At 40.4% G+C, this 24421-nt stretch overlaps 1 protein-coding gene across 1 annotated transcript in view; it reads right to left on the bottom strand.

Annotated features, from left to right (window-relative positions):
* PSMD1 (proteasome 26S subunit, non-ATPase 1) overlaps positions 1–24421 on the bottom strand; it is a 115102-nt gene that overhangs the window by 72811 nt on the left and 17870 nt on the right. The window contains exons 8-16 of the mRNA XM_004033340.5: positions 23351–23411; positions 21769–21897; positions 20194–20282; positions 19329–19407; positions 18629–18802; positions 15962–16073; positions 15192–15388; positions 13842–13937; positions 11770–11834 (exon numbers count right to left, since the gene is read on the bottom strand). Coding sequence (XP_004033388.1) covers positions 11770–11834; positions 13842–13937; positions 15192–15388; positions 15962–16073; positions 18629–18802; positions 19329–19407; positions 20194–20282; positions 21769–21897; positions 23351–23411 — 1002 coding nt within the window. The remainder of the gene's footprint in view (positions 1–11769; positions 11835–13841; positions 13938–15191; positions 15389–15961; positions 16074–18628; positions 18803–19328; positions 19408–20193; positions 20283–21768; positions 21898–23350; positions 23412–24421) is intronic.

Raw genomic sequence — 24421 nt, 5'->3', positions numbered from 1 at the left:
TTCCCTCTATACCTAAGAGATCAGCCCCGACTTTCTTTCCTTTGAAAGAGGTACCACAAGGAAGGAGGGGCCATTGGCTTTGTAAATGCTCCCCTAACCAGTTCAGAAATCCAGAATTTTAAAAAGGCGCTTAAACCGCTACTGGATGACCTTTACGGAATGGGCAGACCAAATTGACCAATTCTTAGGACCTCAGTTGTACACTTGGGTCGAGTTAATGTCCATCTTGGGCATCCTCTTTTCAGGGGAAGAAAGAGAAGCTCTACTCCCGCTGGTCCCTCCCCTAGAGGAAGGGGAAGGAGAGGGGAGAACAACAGCGTAAGAGGCTGGCAGAGGCAGGGAAAGAAGAGCAGAGAGGGGAGAGAGAGAGAGAGAGAGAGAGAAGAGAAAGGGGAAAGAGAGGCAGAGAGAGAAAGAGAAGAAGAGACAGAAAAAGAGGGAGACAGAGAGAGAGAGAGACAGAGAGAGAGAGAAAGAGACAGAGAGACAGAGGGAGTCAGAGAAAGAGAGAAAACAGAAACTCAGAGAGAGAGATAGAAGTAGTAAAGAGAAAACAGTGTACCCTATTCCTTTAAAAGCCAGGATAAATTAAAAACCTATAATTGATAATTGAAGGTCTTCTCCGTGACCCTATAACACTCCAATACCACCTTGTTGTCAGTGTAAACAAGGGTGTAGCCGGAAAGCACTGAAGCCACTTACAACCTGTAGCTTTCCTATCAAAAATCCTTAACCCAGTAACCCGTGGATGGCCCAAATGCATTTAATCTGTAGTGGCAACTGCTTTGCTAGCAGAAGAAAGTAGTCCAGCACCCTGCGGGTCAGCCCCCGAGGGCCATCCAGCTTCTGTCTCCCAACACTAAGTTCACTTCATGTCTCTCACGACAGGGAGGAAACTTAGCATTCCTTGGAGACCTGAAGGGATGCAGTGAGCTTAAGAATTTTCAACAGCTTATCAATCAGTCAGCCCTTGTTCATCCCCAAGCAGATGTGTGGTGGTATTGTGGTGGACCTTTGCTGGACACTCTGCCAAATAACTGGAGTGGCACTTGTGCTTTAGTCCAATTGGCTATCCCTTTCACCCTGGCATTTCATCAACCAGAGGAAGGAAAAATAAGACACTGTAAAGCAAGAGAAGCCCCTTATGGGTCTTTCGACTCTCACATCTATTTAGACACAATTAGAGTCCCACAGGGAATATTAGATCAATTTAAAACCCAAAATCAAATAGCTGCAGGATTTGAGTCAATATTTTGGTGGGTGACAATAAAAATGTAGACTGTATAAACTACATCTATTACAACCAGCAGCGATTTATTAACTACACTAGAGATGCTGTTAAAGGAATAGCTGAACAATTAGGGGCTACTAGTCAGATGGCTTGGGAAAATAAGATAGCCTTAGGCTATCTTATTTATTAGCAGAAAGAGCAGGAGTTTGTGTCATGATTAAAACTCAATGTTGCACCTTTATCCCAAACAACACTGTTCCTAATGGAAGTATAACAAAGGCACTGCAAGGTCTGACTGCTCTATCCAATGAGTTAGCCAGCAACTCAAGGGTAAATGACCCCTTTACAGGATGGCTAGAAAAGTAGTTCAGCAAATGGAAAGGAATAATAGCCTCAATTCTTATTTCCCTTACTGCCGTAATAGGTAATTATTCTTGTTGGGTGCTGTGTCATACCATGCATCTGTAAGTTGATGCAGAGGCTCATAAAAACAGCACTTACTAAAACCTCCCTCAACTATCCTCCATCTTATCCAGAGAAGCTTCTTCTTTTGGAAAATCAAGCAAAACAACTAAGCCAAGACTTGTAAAAAAGTTTGAAAAGAAAGCTGTAAGGAAATACAAGGGGAGGGATTGTTAGATATGAGTTCTAAATTTGTTTTCAAAGAATTAATATGTCAGTATGTTCAATTCTTTGCCTTCTACTTTTAAACTTAACTTCGTCATAAAGCAACCTTTTTCGATTTCCTACTCCACCCTGACTCATTCCGATCATCTGCTCCACCCTAACTCATTCCAATTACCTGCTACCTGCTCTGCCCTGACTCCCGCCAAAGTGCTCACCCCGTCATTCTCTTTAAGTTAGCCAATCAGAATTAGTTTAGCCTGTGTGGTCTAACCCTAGCCAATAGGGAAATGACACAGCAGCAGGGGCCACGTGCGTCAGGGATAAGAACCCTTTCCCCTCCCTTGTCCAAGTGTGCGCTCACGACTACTCCATCTGTAAGGGCGCACCCTTCTATAGAAGTAACTTGCCTTGCTGAGAATTAAAAAGAAAATTTTATATTTGAGTGCTATTTCTTTTGTGGCACCGAAACTTTATATGCAACAGTTGTTTCCCATAACCCGTGGTTCCCCGAAGAAGGTACATTAGACATAGAGCTCTGGAAACCAGTTGGGAGAAATCTTAAACAACATCATGCAGAAGGGCAATGGGTCCCAGTAACATCTCTAATGTTATGGGCCTTAGTCAGGGCTGCTTTGGTCCTGCTATACACAGAAGTGCCTAAAAAGGGTAGGGAAGAGGAACCATCACCTACCTTACCAACTCCATCTCCCTCAGCCCCGCCATTAACAGAAAAAAATAACAAAAAGGAAATGGAGGTTTTGCCTGAGTCCCCTCCTCCAATAAATTGGAAAAAAGACAAGGGATATCCTACAGCTATGGGATTCTGTCTTAGGCAAGCAGCATTAGAAGGGGAGCTCTTAGCCTGCCCGGTAATGCAAGATCAACAAGGCAATCAGGTACATGAACCCATTTATTTTAAAGCTTATAAAGAGATAAGAAAAAGCATTAGAAAGAATGGAGCCGCTAGCCCATTTACAAGAGGTTTGAGGTCACTCTGCAGACCTCTTTCTAATAATGGCCACTGTTATTATTCCTCCCCTACCCTTAACATGGCTCTCTCAAGATCCAACTTGGGTAGAACAGTGGCCTTTAAAGGGAGAGAAATTACAAAGAGCCCATGAATTAGTTGAGGAGCAATTAAAAGCTGGCCATATAGAACTGTCAAAGAGCCCTCGGAATTCACCCATTTTCATCATTCCCAAAAGGTCTGGCAAATGGAGACTTCTGCATGACTTACAGGCTATTAATGCTAATTTGCAACCCATGGGGCCTCAACAGGGCCTCCCTTCCCCCGCAGCGATTCCTCAAGATTGGCCTTTAGCCGTTATTGACTTAAAAGACCGCTTTTATACTATTCCCCTTGCAGAACAGGACAGAGAAAAATTTGCATTTACCATACCAGCTATCAATAATGAAAGGTCAGCTAGCTGATTTCATTGGAAAGTGTTTCCTCAAGGCATGCTAAATAGTCCTACCATGTGTCAGTATCATGTCAATCAAGCTTTGCTCCCCAGTAGAAAAAAAGTTCCTACTTGCAAGATTATTCATTTTATGGATGATACTTTACTAGCAGCCCCAACAAAGGCATTTAAGTTTATATGCCTCTGTCATAAAGAATACACAGCTAAGAGGTTTAAACATAGCACCTAAAAATGTGCAAATGTCCTCTCCTTGGAAATATCTTGGATACATGCTAATTTCCTGGTCAATAAGACTTCAAAAGGTTAAATTAAATACTAGCAACTTATACACCTTAAATGATTATCAAAAATTATTGGGCAATATTAATTGGCTTCGTCCCACCTTGGGCATGACTACTGATAAGCTGCAAAACCTGTTTTCCATCCTAAAGGGCAATACAGCCCCAGACTCTCCCAGGTATTTAACTCCTGCAGCAAAAAGGGGAATTGAGGAAATAGAGCAAGCTATTTCTCAGAGGCAACTAAATCGCATAGACCCAAACTATTCAGTTCAATTGTTTGTTTTTCCTACTAAACACTCCCCGACAGCGTTAATAGGACAAATGGCCCCAGGGCTACGCTTCCTAGAATGGGTTTTTTGCTCACATACCTGGACTAAAACACTATCTCCCTATATCCAGCTAGTTAATAAAGTCAACTATACAAGCTGCAGACAATGCAATCAGTCGCTAGCTTATGACCCTGATGTCATAGAATTCCTTCAAGTAAAAAGCAATTCAAAGCAGTATTGCCCTTATCTGTAGACCTGCAAATAGCACTTTCTGATTATACAGGCCATATAGAGCATGCCCTTCCTGCTGACAAACTTAATTCAGTTCTTATCTCATACTCCTGTAGTTGTGCCTATAAAAGTATAAAAGTAGTTCACTCCCCCATACCCAACGCTTTAATGCTTTTTACTGACGGTTCTGGTAAAAATGGAAAAGTGGCAATTTGGTAGAAACCACATAATTCCCTTACTCATTCTGGATTTACTAGCACTCAGACAGCTAAGGTTGGAGCCTTAATACTGGCACTGGAAACTTTTTCTGCTCAGCCCATCAATATTGTTAGTGACCCTGCTTACTCTGTTTATTGCAGAACCTTGAAACAGCCCTCAAGTCCATTCTCGAGCCCACCCTGTGTGCACTTTTTCTTTGACTTCAGCAATTGCTGGATCAACGTACACATCCTATTTCTAATCACACATATTGGAGCCCACAGCTCACTGCCTGGCCCATTGGCTTATGGCAATGAACAAGCAGATCTGCAAGTCATGACATCACTGCTTGACCAAGCCACCCAATTGCACCAATTTTTCCACCAAAATTGGAGTAATTTAACTAAACAATTTAAACTCACCCAAAGGCTAGCTAAAGAAATTATCCTGCAATGCCCAGATTGCCAGCTCACAGGCACCTCCCCTTCTTCAACACGTGTTAACCCTAGAGGATGGTACCGCCCCTCCTTCAACAGGTGTTAACCCTAGAGGACTAGAACCTAATCAGTTATGGCAAACAGATGTTACTCACATCCCTAAATTTAGAAAACAAAGATATGTACATGTATCCATTGATGCCAATTCTCACTTAATTAGTGCACATACTTTTCCTGGAGAGTGCACCCAATATATTATTAAACATCTACTCTTAACTTTTGCATTTATAGGGCGGCCCACAAAAATTAAAACTGATAATGGTCTGGCTTATGCCAGCTCACAATTTCAACAATTTTGTCACACGTGGAACATCCAACATTCTACAGGCATCTCGTATAACCCCCAAGGACAGTAGAACGTACCCATTCCACTCTTAAAAATATGCTCGAAAAAACAAAAAAGGGGGAATATGGGTAAGAACCTGGCAACACTACTGGCACAAGCCTTATTTACCCTTAATTTTTAAAATTTAGATGATAAATTTCAATCAGCCATAGAAAAGCACTTTGTTAAAACCTCTCAAGACATAAAACCTGCAGTTTAATGGAAAAATGTAAATAGTAATGTATGGTGTGGTCCAAATGATTTGCTTACATGGGAAAGAGGATATGCTTGTGTTCACACCCCCTCAGGTCCTCTCTGGATTCTAGCACGACACATCAAATCATACCATGGTGTGGCTAGGACCCAACCCAGTACCAGAAATGAAGGAAATGTCCCTGCAGGACCCGCAGCCCCGGATGACGCGGCTTCCTAGCATGACACAAGCCCCGGACTTTACCTGGGGGATGCTGAAGAAGACAACTCAGGAGGCTGAGCGAATCCTGCTCCAGACACAGACACCATTCACTCCACATAATCTGTTCCTTGCTATGCCTTCTGTTGTACATTGCAACTCTCGTAGGGTATTAACCCTTCTTAATCTCTCACTCTGCCTGCAACCTGCACCTGCTACTCTCTATTGGGCTCATCTCTTAGATCTGCTTTTCTTTTGCCCTGTTACTTGAGCAGACACCCACTTCCCAACCTCTAATAACATAATTGCTTGGCTTAGATCTGCTTTTCTTTTGCCCTGTTACTTGGGCAAACACCCCCTTCCCAACCTCTAATAACATAACTGCTTGGCTAGGATGGATTGACTTACCCCCAGTGGGGCCCCTCATTAATGGCACACATTGGATTAAGATGCCAGGTAATACTATATATCACTCCACTATCCTCCCACTGTGCATTAGTTATAAAAGTTCCAATCCTTACTGTGTACCTGCCCAAACTCAAGTATGGCTATATCATGGCAAAGGAAATGCCTTAACATTCTTGGTTGCAGATAGCCTCAAACCGGGCAATGCAACCAACGCCACTTTCCCCAACATTCCTTCCCGTGCTAAAGAACATAGCCAGGAAAGTAATGGATTCCACTTTGGCTGGGAGGTCTGTCATGGAGGACAAGCCCGTAGACTCCATTTAGGCTATTATCACATCTTAGACTAGAGCCTCCACTGACACTTGCAGAGCAAGCATACTGATGTCCTCATCCATCGTGGCATCAATCACAGTTTTGTAGCCACGTCTCATTCCCCTACAATTTGGGCTGATGGAGGGACGGGATATCCCAGATCCCAAGTAGAGTCCATGCCACCTCAAGACACTTTATGGTGCCTGGGACATCTTAGCATCTCCCTTTACACCTGGTATGGGACATACCATAATTCCAGTAACAACTATACTGTGACCTTTATTCATAATCACACAGATCAGTGCCTGATTTGCACTACCCATCCATATGTTTTCCTTATGGGAACCAATATTTCCATTACACCCCAAAACTCCACGTTTGTGACCCGAGTGCAGGGACAGGTTTGGTTTGCCTCATGCATCACTAATTATAATATATCTAATTTAAATATTACTAGTATCATGGTATTAAGGAGACAATCTGAAGCATTCCTACCAATTTGACACGTGATTGGCAAGGTTCCTCTGCTCTTGCCACCTGAGAACATGCCCCGTCCCAGGTCAGACCCAAAAGATTCATAGGCACACTTATAAAACCTTTATAGTCTCAGCCATAGTCATCTTAGCAACTGCTAGTATTGCTGTGGCCTCTATTACTGAATCTGTAAAAACAGCTACCTTTGTAGATAACTTGGCCAAAAATGTGTCTAATGAACTTCTCTTAGAGCAGGGTACAGATCAAAAGATTCTTGCACGCCTGCAAGCCCCTGAGGCTGCCTTAGAATATACAGGGGAGCAGCAAGATGCGCTGGCATTCCGACAGCACTTAAACTGTGACTGGGAGCATAAGTGTATCTGTGTCACCTCTCTACCTTGGAATCAATCAATACATAGTTGGGATGAGGTGAAACAACACCCCTGGGGAACCTTATATGATAATTTAACAGCAGACGTAAGGCAACTTAAAACTAAAATTCTAGAATCCCTAAACACCGTAGATCTACACGCCCAACAAACAGCCATATGGAAGGATGTGAGATAACATCTCTCCTGGATAGACCCCCACTCCTGGGGGTCACTCCTTGCTTGGAGAAGAATGTTACTGATTATACTCATGTTTGTCTTATGTTATTTACTAATTCTAGGATGCAAAGCCAGAAAACGAATTATAACCACTATGCCTAACAAATCTGCTGCTGCACACTTCTGTACTCTTCAATTAACAAAACCTGATGTAAAAAGCAGAAAAGGAAGGGGGAGATGTAGGAGATCAGTCAGGGTGGTGGGAAAAGTTATAAAAATTATAGGGAAAGATGCAAACCTTATTGGAAGGCCGGGAGGTTTTGCAAAAGCTTCAAGAGGATTTAGCTGAAGGCAGTTAAATTCTCTTAAGAGCAAGGGTTACATAACAAGAGAATGTAAAGGAACTTATCTAGATAAACTTGTTTACTCTTGTCTCCAGAAACTAATCTGTGATCATTCGTGTGCAGGACTGCTCTCTATTTGGTGGGTCGACAATGTTAATTACCCACAAATTGTGTTTGCTCCAAGCCTTTCTCATTAAATCTGTACTAAATAAACACGAGCATCTCTGGCTTATCGAGGCGGCTAACTCTCTTCGGCCCTAGTGCCAGCAGCCCCCCAGCCCACTCCTTCACTGGATATCCATGTCTGAGAACTTCTTTCATCTATCACTCGGCCAGGGTCTGCAGGTCAGACCCAACAAGTGATTACTTCTTTTTTATTTTTTCCTACACCTAACATTTCAACAATGTCGACAGCATCTTCAGGAGTAGATTCCAAATCAAGAAACTACTTTCTTTGCTCATCCCAAGAAACAACTCCTCAGCCACTGATGTTTTATCATGAGACTGCAGCAATTCAGTCACATCTTCAGACTCCATTTCTAATTCTAGTTCTCTTGTTATTTTCACCAATTCTGCAATTCCTTCTTCCACTAAAGCCTTGAACCCCTCAAAGTTATCCATGAGGGATGGAATCAACTTCTTCTAGACTGCTGCTAATGTTGATATTTTGACTTCCTCCTGTGAATCATGAATGTTCTTATGGCATCTGGAATGGTGACTGCTTTCCAGAAGGTATTCAATTTACTTTGCTCAGAGCCATCAGAGGAATCACGTTTTATGGCAGCTAGTCTTTTTTATTTATTATTTATTTTTTTGAGATGGAGTCTTGCTTTGTCGCCCAGGATGGAGTGCAATGGTGTGATCTCAGCTCACTGCAACCTCCGCCCCCCAGGTTCAAGTGATTTTCCTGCCTCAGCCTACTGAGTAGCTGGGATTACAGGCACCTGCCACCATGTCCAGCTAATGTTCGTATTTTTAGTAGAGACAAGGTTTCACCGCAGACAGGGTTTCACCATGTCGGCCAGGCTGGTCTCGAACTCCTGACCTTGGGTGATCTGCCGCGTTGGCTTCCCAAAGTGCTGGGATTACAGGTGTGAGCCACCACACCCAGCCTATGGCAGCTATAGTCTTAAGAAATGACTTAAATAATACGACTTGAAAGTAAAAAATTACTCCTCGATCCACGGGCTGCAGAATGGTTATTGTGTTAGCAGGCATAAAAATAACATTAATCTCCTTGTACAACTCCTTCAGAACTTCATGGGGGACCAAGTGCATTGTCTATGAGCAATAATATTTTGAAAAGAATCATTTTTCTGACCAGTAATTCTCAACAGTGGGCTTCAAATATTTAGCATACCACATAAACAGATGTGCTGTGTGATGGTTAATACTGAGTGTCAACTTGACTGGATTGAAGGATGAAAAGTATTGATCCTGGGTGTGTCTGTGAGGGTGCTGCCAAAGGAGATTAACATTTGAGTCAGTGGGTGGGGAAGGCAGATCCACCCTTAATCTGAGTGGGCATAATCTAATCAGCTCTCAGGGAATATAAAGCAGGCAGAAAAACGTGAAAAGGAGAGACTGGACTAGCCTCCCAGCCAACGTCCTTCTCCTGTGCTGGATGCTTCCTGCCTTCAAACATTGGACTCCAAGTTCTTCAGTTTTGAGACTCAAACTGGCTCTCCTTGCTCCTTAAGCTTGCAGACAGCCTATTGTGGGACCTTGTGATTGTTTAAGTTAATACTTAATAAACTCCCATATATATATATCCTATTAATTCTGTCCCTCTAGGGAACCCTGACTAATACATGCTGTCATCCAGGCTTTGTTGTTTCATTTCTAGAACACGTAGAACAGCTTTAGCATAATTCTTAAGGGCCCCAGCATTTTCAGAATGATACAAGAGCATTGGCTTCAACTTAAAGTCACCCACTGCATTAGCTTCTGACAAGAACAGCCTGTCCTCTGAAGCTGTGAAACCAGGAATTGACTTCTCCTCTCTAGGCTATGAAAGTCCTAGATGGCATCTTCTTCAAATAGAAGGCTATTCTGTCTACATGGAAAATCTGTTGTTTAGGATAGACACCTTCATCAATGATCTTAGCTAGATCTTCTGGGTAACTTGCTGCAGCTTCTGCATCAGCACTTGTTGCCTCTCCTTGCACCTCCATGTTATGGAGACAGCTTCTTTCCCCAAACTTCATGAACCAAGCTCTCTGCTAGCTTCAAGCTTTTCTTCTGCAGCTTCCTCACCTCTCTCAGCCTTTCCAGAACTGAAGAGTTAACGTCTTGCTCTGTATTGGGCTTTGGCTTAAGGGAAGGTTGTGGCTGCTTTGATCTTCTCTCCAGAGCACTACAACTTTTTCCTTATCAGCAATAAGGCTGTTGCACTTCCTTATCATTTGCGTGTCCACTGGAGTAGCACTGTTAATTTTCTCCAAGAACTTTTTCTTTGCATTCACAACTTGGCTATCTGTGATGCAAGAGGCCTACCTTTGGTCTATCTCGGCTTTCGACATGTCTTCCTCACTAAGCTTTATCATTTCTAGTTTTTGATTTAAAGTGAGAAATGTGGGACTCTCTCTTTCACTTAAGCACTCAGAGGCCATGTAGGGTTATTAACTGGCCTAATTTCAATATTATTGTGTCTCAGGGAATAGGGAGTTCCAAGGAGAGGGAGAGAGATGGAGGAATGATCGGTGTGTGGAGCAGTCAGAACACACATTTATTGATTGAGTTTGCTGTTTTACATGGGTGTGGTTCGTGGTGTCCCAAAACAACTACAATGGTAACATCAAAAATCACTGATGACAGATTACCATAACAGATAAAACAACGAAAAAGTCTGGAATATTGTGAGGATTACCAAAATGTGACACAGAGAAATGAAATGAGCACACATTGTTAGAAAAATGGTTTTGATAGACTTGCTTGATGCAGGGTTGTCACAAACCTTCAATTTTTAAACAAATGCAGTATCTGCAAAGCTTAATAAAGCAAAGTGCAGTAAAACAAGGTATGCTTGTATCTTAGCTAAGAGAAACACTGATGTCTGAGACTGAATCTAAGTAGACAGTAATGAACTACTGGAAGAACTACTATTACATCTATTAATACTACCACCAACTCCACAACTACAACTACTACAATTACCATTATTAATACACACTTAGTTCTTACTAGTACCAGACACCACTCTAAGGGCATTGTATATATATATTAATTCACTTGTCAAAAACATCTTCTCAGATGGGTATTATGATTATACTCATTTTAAAGACAAGGAAACTGAGGCACAAAGACGTTGAGCAACTTACTCAAAGTCATTCAGCTAGTAAGAAGCTGAGTCAGGAGTCAAACCAGGCAGATGGGTTCAGAGTGTGACTTCTTTATTTTTTTTTTTGAGAGGGAGTCTCACTCTGTCACCCCAGGCTGGAGTGCAGTGGCGCGATCTCGGCTCACTGCAACTTCTGCCTCCCAGATTCAAGCGATTCTCGTGCCTCAGCCTCCCGAGTAGCTGAGATTACAGGTGCGTGCCACCACGCGTGGCTGATTTTTTGTATTTTTAGTAGAGACAGGGTTTCACCGTGTTAGTCAGGGTGATCTCGAACTCCTGACTTCGTGATCCGCCTTCCTCGGCCTCCCAAAGTGCTGGGATTACAGGCGTGAGCTACCGCGCCCAGCCAAGAGTATGACTTCTTAAACACAACTATATCATACTGCCAAGGACATCTCAATGACTACAAGTAAAAGATAATCTGTAAAAATTTTCACTCTGGCATTTAAACAAAACCTATTACCTTTCACTTTCATTAAAGACCTTCAAAAACTTTACAAACCTGTGTAAGAGATAATATCCATTTGAACTACCAATATACAAGAAGAGGAGTACTGGATGTGTTATTTGGATTTAAAAAGTTAAATGAATAAGCAGAATGCTACCAAAAAATGAACAGAAATAACTACTTCTAAAAGAGGTTCTCAGAATCCCATGATATGCTTTGTTCTTTTTCAGATGAACAGTACTAATCTTGCTATTAAATGGTCCTCACTCTGAACCCAGATATACTCCTCAGGTATTTAGTTTTTGTTTAGTGACTAACTACTGTTTGGTAGTTTTGGCAGTGACTACTACATTTCCAAAAAAAAAATGAAATATAAATAGTATAAGAAGTTTGAAGTTATTACCTGAATAGAATGAACCCAAGTGATTCTACTGCTGCCCTCCTGACATCATCATTAACATCACTTACCTAGGGGGAAAAGTTTAAGATTATATTATACCATGTAGTCTACCACTAGACCAAACTGACATGAGAGGTCAGCATCATTCAACAGTGAGTGTATACCTCACTACTGATAGGTATATCAAAACATTATGTTGCACACCTCTAAACATATACAATAAATGAATACATTCAAAAAATAGACACATGTATTTTTATTTTTATAGAGACAGGGTCTCCCTATGTTGCCCAGTCTGGTCTCAAACTTCTGGGGCTCAGGAGATCCTCCCACCTTGGCCTCACAAAGTGCTGGGATTACAGGCATAAGCCATTGCACCTGGCCACATGTATTTTTGAAGAATAAATTTCTGTCCCCAGCTTAGAAAAAGTTATTGAAAAATTTCAATTCAGGGGCTTAGAAGTCTTCACAGCTTGATAAAGTTTAAGATTCAGGGTTACTTTTCTCTCTCTCTCTTTTTTTTTTTTTTTTTTTTATAGAGAGTCTCACTCTGTCGCCCAGGCTGGAGTGCAGTGGCACAGTCTTGGCTCACTGCAACCTCTGCCTCCCGGGTTCAAGTGTTTCTCCTGCTGCAGGCTCCCAAGTAGCTGGGACTACAGGCATGTGCCACCACGCCCAGCTAATTTTTCTATTTTTTGTGGAGATGGGGTTTCACCATGTTGGACAGGCTAGTCATAAACTCCTGACCAGAGGTGATCTGCCCACCACTGCCTCCCAAAGTGCTGGGATTACTGGTGTATGCCACCATGCCCGGCCCCAGGGCTACTTCTTAAGACCATTTCAACTGGCCAGACACAGTGGCTCACATCTGTAATCCTAGCACTTTTGAGAGGCCAAAACAGGAGGATCGCTTGAGCCCAGGAGTTCGAGATCTGCCTAGGCAACACAGCGAGACCCTGTCTCCACAAAAAGTTAAAAAATTAGGCAGGCACGGTGGTGTGTGCCTGTAGTTCTAGCTACATGGGAAGCTGAGGTAGGAGGAGGATCACTTGAGCCCAGTAGTCTGAGGCTGCAATGAGCTGTGATTGTGCTACTGCGCTCCAGCCTGGGTGATAGAGCGAAACCCTGTCTCAAAGTCGCTAAAAAGAAAAAAGAAAAAGACTATTTCAGCTGCATTATGGCTTTTGCAAAATATGAACATTTAGAACATACTGCACTGCTAAAAAAATTATTTATTAATTACTAATAAATACTGTCGAAAATATTATCTCTGGGAAAAAGGAGTTAACAATAGTTCTAAGTCTTTCTGCATAGAAAGGTACCCTTGGTTTACCTTTTCCCAGCACCACGATGATAAAAACCTATTAAGACACGTGGAATGTCCACTGTGTGACCAGGCAATATTACTTATTGCTGATAACTACATTTCGATTAGGAGAACTATGAGTGGAAAGCCTTTTGGAAAACATGGGCATTGGTTTTCCTGTGCAGTACATCTCTTGTAATAGATCATGTTCCTTAGGGGTCCCGGGGTGTGGGGGTGGGGGATTGTTTGTTTGTTTTTTAGAGATAGGGTCTTGCCCTGTCACACAGGCTAGAGTACGGTGGCATAATTATAGCTCACTGTCCACTTCACTTTCCAGAGTACCTGGGATTACAGGCATGAGCCACTGCACCCATTAGGGGTATGTGGAAGCTAACTCTACCGGCTGTAAAAAGAAATAAATGGTTCCTGTTCTTCACTGAATTTCTCTATCCTAGGGTGGCCACACATATTCACAAGGTCTTATCCCTTACAAATGAGGGTGCTCCTTGCAGTAGGATTTTAGAAGTTGCACCTGAATGGCTTTAAGGACTTCCATTTATATGGGACTGTTATCCCATCCCATATCCTTCTGAAAAGCTAAGTGAATCTAGTGCTAGGTTATGGCCTGTTGGGTCCAGTAAATGAGAATCACAACCTAAGACCACTGGTGGTGGTCATGCGCTGTGGATGCTGGAGTCACCTAGACACTTATTGTCCATCTGCAAGCTTTTCTGTCCACCCCATTCCCAAGAAAGGTCAGAGTACTTACAGCAACATGTAGCAGGCGTCGAATTGCTTTGTTGTTACCAGAGCCACAATAAGCCATGGCTACAGTATACATTCCAGACCTTCGAAGAATTGGGTCCTAAGAAAAATAATTTAACATTAATCATCAACTTATTTCAAACAGTAACTTCTACAGTCTAACAGGCACAGTGGCATCCACCAAGTAAGCTGGTCTCAGATAGGAAATGATGAGCTCAATAACTCTTTTGTGGTTGGTAGTTTTTGAAATAAATGGGGCAATAAAACACATAAATACAGAAGGAGGTAGCTGCTCTTAATTCCCAATACACTATGCAATATGCCTGCCCTGCTTCATACTTTTTAGGAAGTATAAAGTCAAGTCAACAGCAACAGCCACTCCTATGGCAGTCCACTTCCTTTTATCAATCAAGCAAGGAAGTTGGCTTCTAATTCTACATTTTTACCTTATTTAAATTCCTGGGTACTGAGTGCTGAGTGGAAGAAAGATGGAGCCTGGTAACTGAACAAATTAATTAATAATTTTATCAATAAACTATAGCAGTGGTTCTTATTGATTACAGAGGACAGTATTACCTGCCACTAACTACCCACCATATACAACACCATTATAAAAACTAAACAAAACGCAATGGAAAAAAAACCTCACCCAAATAAACAAGTATAGAGATTGGTACTGTTTTCTGATAAAAGAATAATGAAGTAAACTTTGTATCTTATTAAATGACTATCAAATCATTCCAAAAATATATATATATATATTTTTGAGATGGAGTCTTGCTCTGTCACCCAGGCTGGAGTGCAGTGGTTCAATCCCTGCTCACTGTAACCTTTGTCTCCCAGGCTCAAGCAATTCTCATGCCTCAGGCTCCCAAGTAGCTGGGATTACAGGTGTCCGCCACCAAGCCTGGCTAATTTTTTTTCTATGTTTAGTAGAGACAGGGTTTCACCATGTTGGCCAGGCTAGTTTTGAACTCCTGACCTCAAGTGATCCACCTGCCTCGGCCTCCCAAAATGCTAGGACTACAGGTGTGAGCCACCACGCCTGGCCCAAAAATTATTATTTCTAAAAGAAATCAACTCGTGAATTCCTAAAGAACTACGCTGAATCTGCTTAAGAGTATCACCGATCTGAAGCTATAGCAAAATTTAAAATCCTCAAATTACTCCCATGTACCTTTTCTAATCAGTGCTTTTATTTCTTAAATTCTATTAGGCTTCATATACATTGCCAGAAGTTTTATGAATAAGTGTACCTACACGTTCTGATGGGAACAGAGTTAATTTCCAGTGAAGTTAAGTGTTTTTTACATGCTGCAGATAAATGCACAGTGAGGGATGTATGTGATCTCACCTTGTCACGACAGAGAGATTCAATGAGAGCATCAGCCTCTTCCATCCTCCCATACATTACTAAAGCAATGCCAACTGCAAGACCACGCAGAATCTTCTCATGTTGAGTTTCTTGTGCATAACCAACCATGTCCTCAATAGCCTGAGCATTTTTAGAGCCCAACATAACCAAACCTAGGGCCAGGCCAGCTGCTTCCCCTGGCAAGTAATGAGTAAAATGTTAACAAAGAGTTATGTTTTTAAAGTCAGTAAAACATCCAACTGAAAGTAGCACTCTTTTTGCATAAACTATCAAAAAAAACCATTAGCTTCTGATAGCATTTTTTTAAACCACCTGGTAAAAAGGATACTTTATGTGGAAGCACATTCATACATTTAGGGTTTGCACATTCATATTTAGGGTTGTTTTCCTTTTAAACTTTGACAGAATGTACCATCAAATCCTACAGTGATTTCAAAGGAGACATTTAGATAACATTTTTTCTATATTATCACCAAGCAGTATGGAGTAAGTAGATCACCCTAATAAATTCCTATTTGCAAAAGTCAGTTTTGAAAGTGGACACACAGGATATACCATTTTAGAAAGCCTATATATCACAAAACTTGTTTTAAGAGATAACTTTGACAAATGGAGCAAAATTCACTTCCTCTTCAACTAGAGAAATCCATCGGAATTTTAAGAGGCTACAAAATATAGGTAGAAACTAATGTAATTACATTTACATTAATTAATACTTAAGCTTGTTAGCTTTAGAAAGAAATGCTTACCTGTTACTGCATCATCCTGATAAAGGTTTGTTTTTAGCAAATCATAAACATCTTGACGTGCAGTTCCCATGGCTGCCAAACCAAGGCCCAGACTGCCACCATGTCTAACGATCTAAGGAAAAAACATAGATTCCATTGATTTGGTACACTGTACTTAACATACAAGTTTTTATTCTAATTTCAAAATACAATTTCACATTAAATATGCAGAGGTTGGCTCAGTAAGAATGATCAAAGGATGTGATAATCAAAGGGTCAGTGATAAACTCAGCAATTTCAGTTTTTGTTTCAGACGTAGTTTCGCTCTTGTCGCCCAGGCTGGAGTGCAATGGCGCGATCTGGGCTCACTGCAAACTCCACCTCCTGGGTTCAAGTGATTCTCCTGCCTTAGCCTCTCAAGTAGCTGGGATTACAGGTGGCTGCCACCATGCCTGCCTAATTTTTGTATTTTTAGTAGAGATGGGGTTTCACCATGTTGGCCAGGCTGGTCTGGAACTCCTGACCTCAGGTGATCCACCCACCTTGGCCTCCCAAAGTTCTGGGATTACAGGTGTGAGCCACCGTGTCCAGCCCAGCAATTTCATTTTTAATAGAATGATATTTGCTGATGCCAAAAAATAGTGAGCTGAGGCTGGACTGGTGGCTCATGCCTGTAATCCCGGCACTTTAGGAGGCTGAGGTGGGAAGATCACTTGAGCCCAGAAGTTTGAGACCAGCCTGGGCAACATAGGGAGACTCGGTCTGTACAAAAAAATAAACATAAATTAGCTGGGCGTGGTGGTGCATGCCTGTGATCCCAGCTACTCGGGAGGCTGAGGTGGGAGAACGGCCTGAGCCCAGGAAGCTGAAGCTGCAGTGAGCCATCATTGTGCCACTGCACTCCAGCCTGGGTAACACAGCAAGAACTGTCTCAAAAAATAATGATAATAAATTAAAAACAGTGAGTCGTGAAATGAACGTGAGAAAACAAAGTGGGCAGAGAGGACAACTCTCTTTCAGTAGGTTTACATGAGAAGGGGAGGAAAAAGACTGAACAACTAAGAGGGAGATGTCAAGAAAAGAATTTTGTTTAGGATAGATGAGAGTATGTTCATGGGTTGAGGGAAAGGAGGCAGTACAGAGTGAGAGGCTAAAGACAGAGGAGAAAAAGGTATCTAATGGAACGTGGTTGTGAAGAAAGTGGTTGAAAATGAGGTTAGAGTACCTCTGAAATATACACATTTGAAAGAGGAAACTTTAGTGGTCATCTGTCATTTCTGAATGCACAGCATGCTTCTATTAGTGACAGCATCCCAACATTCCTTTGGTAATACTCCTCCCCACTGGTTAGAGTCCTGGTGGGACTGTCATTTAAGAATCTCCCACCTTCCCCTAGCCAAAGTGTGACCCAAGCCAGAGCAATACAATGCTCCTTCTTTGCAATTTTCATCTTTAAGTGGAATAACCCAATGGCCAAAAATGTTCCAAGTTCATTCATCCTGAAGGTAGGGTCCTTAAAAGGCTATTTCATTAGTTCCTGTTATCTAGCATCTGTGGTGTTGCTCTGGCTCTTTAACCTTTGTGAGAACTAGTTCATCAGCCTTTCTATTAATTATATAAGCTATTTCCAATAAACTTCTTATTCAAGTTAGTTAGAAATGGTTTTTAATGCTGTCTATTGCTGTTTTTGTTTTTTTTTTTTGTAACCATAAACCCTATCTGATAAGAAAGTTTTTACCTGAGACCAGGGGAAATAAGGTAAAAATGTGTGTATCTGCACACACGATTTGTGGCTAAGGGGCTTATTAATTGAGACATCATCCTATTGGCTTCAATCTTTTTTTTTTTTTTTTTTTTTAGACGGAGTTTCTGTCTTGTCGCCCAGGCTGGAGTGCAGTGGCACCATCTTGGCCTCACTGCAGCCTCCGCCTCCCGGGTTCAAGTGATTCTCCCGCCTCAGCCTCCAGAGTAGCTGGGATTACAGGTGCCCACCACCATGCCCGGCTAACTTTTTGTATTTTTAGTAGAGATGGGGTTTCACCATGTTGGCCAGGCTGGTCTCAAACTCCTCACTTCAGGTGATCCACCCGCCTCGGCCTTCCAAAGTGCTGGAATTACAGGCATGAGCCACCGTGCCCAGCCCTGGCTTCAATCTTTTCACTTATGCATGAGGGCAAGGTTTTCTGGCTCACTTAACTACTCTCCTGATGGCCCTCACTCCAATATAGAAGTTAGTCTAAAATTACATTTTAAGGTTCCTTAAAATAAGAACAGGGCTACTTAGTAAGCTTTTCCAAAAGATTTACATTTTAAACAATTATCAAAGATCAAAACAAGCAAGGATTCTAACTTCTGAGAGACTGCAACTTCTTTAGGCCTTAATTTCCAGTGAAATGTTAGGGCCTAGACTAGATGATAACTAAGGTCACTTGTAGTTGTAACATTTTAAGATGAAAGTGTGGGAAAACAACATGTTTTACAAATACACGCAGTGTTTAAAGGAGTGAGAAACACAATTTTAGCTTATCAAGAAGGAAATGAAATTACCTAAAAAAAAAAAATCCAAGATAACAGTTGTTTTGGGTATTCCCAAATTCTACAAAATCTCCAGTCACTAAAATAATGTGGCAAATATGTTATCCTGGATTCTTGAGTTTTGGAAATTTAGTTTTCCATTTTAATACTTACATCATTGCTGGCGTTCTTAAGCTGATTAAGCAGATAGTCAATTATATCACCACCATGATTGGCATGAATAAGACCTAGTGCATAGAGACCTCCACCTTCCTGATAGGCTGATCCTGGAGAAGTATCCTTGGGAAGGTATGTTGCCATTAACTGTAATGCTTCTTTTTCATGACCCTGTAAAGGTAAGTCATAACAAAGACATCAAAAAGAGAAAGTAAGAAGAAAAAAGACAATGTTTTCTATGATTACTGCCTTTTCCCCAGAATGTTCACTTGCTAAGAGAGAAGGAGGTAGTGGGGCTCTCTCTCATATAATTGTATCACTCAAACAAGAGGACAAGCCTTTAAAGAGACCCAGTTACACTCTGGTTAGAAAAAAAAAATCACAAATGCTTCAATTTTTTTCCCTTTGTTTTATAACATTTGCCCAAATCCATCTCAGACTATGCAAATAACATTTCAATTTATCCTTTCAATGGCTTATACAGTCTTTATAGAAACAAATTTCCACTTTTTATTAAAAACAAACACACATATAAATACTTTAGTATCTTATTTACTTTAGCCTTCTCCACAAAATGACTTATCTGACTTAACAAAGTGTACTTGTTAATGAATTATAATAAACTGTTATTTTTTCTTAACCCCAGAAAAATTTACTTCTTTTCTGATGCCTGTATACACTGACCAATATATATTACCTTATGAATTACACCCAAACTGGCTGTAGCAGTAAATTTTGCCCAGTTAGTGGCTCTGGCTAACCATTCCAAGTTATCTCTGTAAAAAAAGATGATGTATTTTAATTAGTGTTAAAACAAATGAATTCCTTAAAGCTTTTTAACACTAAGGTTAAAAGCATTAAAATTTTACCTTGAACCCTTCCAAATTACTTTGTCGATCTCAAGTTACTACTGATTCTATTTTAACTCTTAAGTTGTTCTTAGTATTTTAAGGATTTTTAAAATGCACGATATGTAATTCTACTATAAATAAAAACAAAATTATATAAAATTTTAGAGCTTAATATATTTCCTTCAAGAGCCTATAATCAAGCCAAGTAATAAAAGGAATTAATTTTACCTTAAAACAAGTAGAAATACACAACAAAAAATACATAAAATAGCAAAAATGTAATTTAGAATTAAGGACTGGTTAACAAGAAAGTCCTCAACATCTCTACAACAATGTTAACACAGTGTCTGTTAAAAAGGATTTTAGGCCGGGTGCGGTGGCTCACGTCTGTAATCCCAGCACTTTGGGAGGCCGAGGTGGGCGGATCACCTGAAGTCAGGAGTTCAAGACCAGCCTGGCCAACATGGCAAAAGCCTGTCTCTACTAAAAATATAAAAATTAGCCAGGCATAGTGGCGTGCGCCTGTAATCCCAGCTACTTGGGAGGCTGAGGCAGGAGAATCGCCTGAACCCAGGAGATAGAAGTTCCAGGGAGCTGAGATCGCGTCACTGCCCTCCGGCCTGGGCCACAGAGTAAGACTGCACAACAACAACAAAAAAAAAAAAAAAAAAAAGATTTTGAACCGAAGTGAAAATCAACAAGCATATTTACCTAAGAAACTGGTCACTGGTTGTCCCACAGTGCATAAAAGAGTTTGCTATAACGGTTGCTGTATGACATACAGAATTCCGTACTGCATCCTGCAACAACAAATACAGAATTGTTTCATCACTGGCAAAGTATTCATATATGCACACCCTCACACACACAGTCAGAGGTCCTATTTTGTGGTAAAAGCATGAACAAACTGAACTGAGATTTAAAATATGGATCTTGGGTATTTCTTTTATAAAGACTAAATAGCTAGTTTATACAAACAAGCAAGTCAAAGTTTTATTTGCAGTTTTAACAGAGCTCAACGACAGATTTTAGGTGGGGAATTTGGACAGCAGATTTTCTATTCTTTGGTTTAATTAAACTTGCTTTTTCTCTTCTCCATCTTGCCCAAGGTCTCCAAGGTGTTGAGATAACCTGAGGAGCAGTGCTGCACCTCTGACAGTTACCAAATAATTTTGTTTATTTTTGGTTTTTGAGACAGAGTGTTGCTTGGTTGCCCAGGCTGGAGTGCAGTGGTACGATCTCAGCTCACTGCAGCCTCCACCTCCAGGGTTCAAGCGATTCTCCTGCCTCAGTCTCGCGAGTAGCTGGGATTACAGGTATGTACCACCATGCCCGGCTAATTTTTGTATTTTAAGTAGAGACGGGGTTTCACCATGTTGGCCAAGCTGGTCTTGAACTCCTGACCTCAGGTGATCCGCCTGCCTTGGCCTCCCAGAGTGCTAGGATTACAGGCGTAAGCCATCGTGCCTGGTCAAATTTTGTTTATTTTTAATGAGACTATATTACAAAGACTAGCTTTAAATTGTCATGAATGGAGACTATATGATTCTCCATATTTTTTGCTATTTGCAAAAATTGTATTAAAAGTTTCAAAGAGCATTATTACACATGCTTTAATCAAACAACTGTTTAATCATTCAATAATATATAGCTATAAAAAAATGACTTTGCGAAGGGGTACTGGATAAATAAGAGAGCGAGAAGGAAGATTTTTCATGTTATATATCTTTTTATATTAAAATATTTTGAATCAAATATATTACTTGCTAAAAAATTAAAATCAGTATTAATAACTGTTAAGAGCAATATCTCAACAAACATTGCAACAAGGTAAGAATCGCTGCTCTCAAGGAGATCATAGTTCAATGGGAAATACAGACACAAAACCTATATTCTTTTTTTTTTGTAATAAAAGAAAAGCACAGATTTAAATGAAAGTACACTCCACAGAGTTGGAGCAGGCTGAAGCAAGCAGCTCAAGAGCCTATCTTAATATTCTGATTGTGCTATTTGTCTAACTGCTCCATGTATACATTAAAAATGAAAAATGAGTTAACTAAGCTCTCCAATAAGAGATAAGCATAAAAACAAGAGCTCAATCATTGCTCATTTTCTTCCTTTCCAACAACTCCAAGAAGATAATTGATTGCTATTTTTTCAAAACTTAAATACTTTTTCCTTAATTGGAAATAAAATAAAGAAAGTATCCAACAATAAATAATATACTTATATGCAACAAAGAACTAAATATTTTTAAAAATCCTCTATTATTGATGAATTTCTTACCTTTGTGTTTTTTAGAATCATGAGGTCTGTATTATTGTTTCGTATTAAGAACTGCAGATGTAACTCAATAGCCATTTCACCACTTAAAATTTTAATCATTTTCAAAGTCTGGTCCTTAGGCTCTGGACTCTGCCAAAACAAACAAAAAAAATGAAAACTCATAAATAGTATTACTATAATCCAGTAACCCAATTTTATTTCATCAGTCCTAAACCAGTGAAATTCAGTCCATTTTAAGAGAAAGGATAATTTATTTCTTTCTTTATTAGATGCTACTGAGATATGATACTAGCTTGATGGAAGAATACAATTCATCCCCAGCTAGCTTTCGATGTAAAATATTTAAATATTTTTTAAAAACTGGGAAAGAATAATTACTGATAACATGCAGGAAAATTACTTTTTGTTAAATGAGTCAATTTATATTTTAATTGAGAAACTTCCTACTTGAAACTGAGAAAACCGAAAATACCTTTAATCAACATATATATATGATTTTTTTTTTTGAGGCAGAGTTTCTCTCTGTTGCCCCAGCTGGGGTGCAGTGGCGCAATCTTGGCTCACTGCAACCTCCACTTCCCAAGCTCAAGCAATTCTCCCAAGTACCTGGGATTAAAGGCGCGTGCCACCACGCTCAGCTAATTTTTGTATTTTTAGTAGAGACGGGGTTTTGCCATGTTGGCCAGGCTAGTTTCGAACTCCTGACCTCAGGTGATCCACCCACCTTGGCCTCCCAAAGTGCTGGGATTACATGCATGAACCACAGCGCCCAGCCTTGATCTTATAAACTACCATGCCACCAACACAACTTTCCAACCAGGTGAAGAACAGCTGAAGTTTACACACCTGAGCATCAGGAACCAAAAGTCCAACAGACCACTGTTGTAATATTTACCCTACCCTTCTAATATGCCGCAAACATTAAAAACAACAAAAACAATTAGCCTCCCTCCCATATATGTTGCCATTTGCTAGAGACCATACCTTTTTTTCACCCTGTGATAGGTAATTTGAAGTTATTTCAGACAGAAATAACTTCTGCCTGAAGAAAGGATCTAAGGATTTGATTTCTTCTAAATGTTTTCTTCGGATCAATTTTTAAAACTTTAATCTTTACAGAAAATTCATTTTTATAAAATGACTTTGGTATCAAACTTAACAGTAAACTTTAATAAAAGCATGTATAGAATATATACTTGAAAGAATTTACAATATCCTGTGGAAATATTTATTAAGTAACAATCTCAACTTCAAAAACCACACTCGCTGGGCATGGTGGCTCGGCTCGGTGGCTCATGCCTGTAATCCCAGCACTCTGGGAGGCCAAGGCAAACGGATTGCTTGAGCTCAGGAGTTCATGACCAGCCTGGGCAACACAGCGAACCCTGTCTCTACAAAAAATACAAAAGGCGTGGTGGTACATGCCTGCAATCCCAGCTATTTACTTGGGAGGCTAAGGTGGGAGGACAGCTTGAGCCTGGGAGGCAGAGGTTGTAGTGAGCCGAGACCGCGCCACTGCGTTCTAGCCTGGGTGACAGATCAAGACCCTGTCTCAAAGGAAAAAAAAAAAAAGCACACTCACGGCTTCTGGTGTCTTTCCTACAAATGCACTGCCTGTCTTTTCTTCTGTTTCCATCGAGTCACTGAAATGAAAAGAACCAACAATCAATAATTTTTTCTGAAGAGAAGTACAATTTGTTTATACCACAGATCTGAACCATGTCCAAATTGAATATTTTGCAAGAAAATAATGTTTACTAAAGTATTACCATTAAGAAATAAAAAATTCTACACATCTCTAAGATGGATGCAATCCAGTTATTAAATTTCCTCCAAATAATAAAAACATACAAAGCAGCTAGGTTAGCAAAACCATGGACAACAAATACAACAAGAACAGGCGACAAAATATCTCCTTCATTCACAAAACACAGTCAGGTAAAGCAAAATCACCACCAGCTACAAAATGGGCTTGAAAAGAAGGGGCTGGGACCCCAACTACTCTTAAATCTAATCAGCCAACAGTCCCTTGTAGGTCAAAGCACCATATTGAGGAAAAAGTGCTGGGCAGAGAATCCAAATTTAAAAGGCAGGGACAAAGATAAAGAAGGTACCAATAAGCCTGGGCAACAAAATGAGACCCTTGTCTCCACAAAAAAATTTAAATAATGAACTAGGTATAGTGGTGCGTGCCTGTAGTCCCAGCTACTCCGGAGGCTGAAGTGGGAAGATTGCTTGAACCTAGGAGTTCGAGGTTGCAGTGAGCTATGATCGCACCACTGCACCCTAGCCTGGGCAATGGAGAAAGGAAACAGAGTCAGGAGATCCCAAAACAAAAGCCATTATTTTGTATAGTACTACATAAATGCAACAGAAGAGGAAATACTAGAGGGCAGTAAAATTGGAAAAACTATCCTAAACAAGCCTCCTTTGGAAAAGTTTAGAAAAACTAATTTCAGTAAAAATAAGCTACAGAAAAGCATCAAAGTAAAATCTCATAAAATATTAGAAAAAAGTTATTTCAAAACAAGAGAAATTAGGAAAATTACATAAAATATACAAGACTATTACATATTAGAATTACAAAAACTCAGAAATTAACATGATAGAACTAGAGAAAATCAGAAATAAAAGAGAAAAAATAATAATTTCA

This window comes from Gorilla gorilla, chromosome 11 (assembly GCF_029281585.2).
Source record: "Gorilla gorilla gorilla isolate KB3781 chromosome 11, NHGRI_mGorGor1-v2.1_pri, whole genome shotgun sequence".
Classification (NCBI taxonomy): domain Eukaryota; kingdom Metazoa; phylum Chordata; class Mammalia; order Primates; family Hominidae; genus Gorilla; species Gorilla gorilla.
Note: the sequence above shows the minus strand (reverse complement) of the source record. Positions and strands in the feature narration are given on the sequence as shown.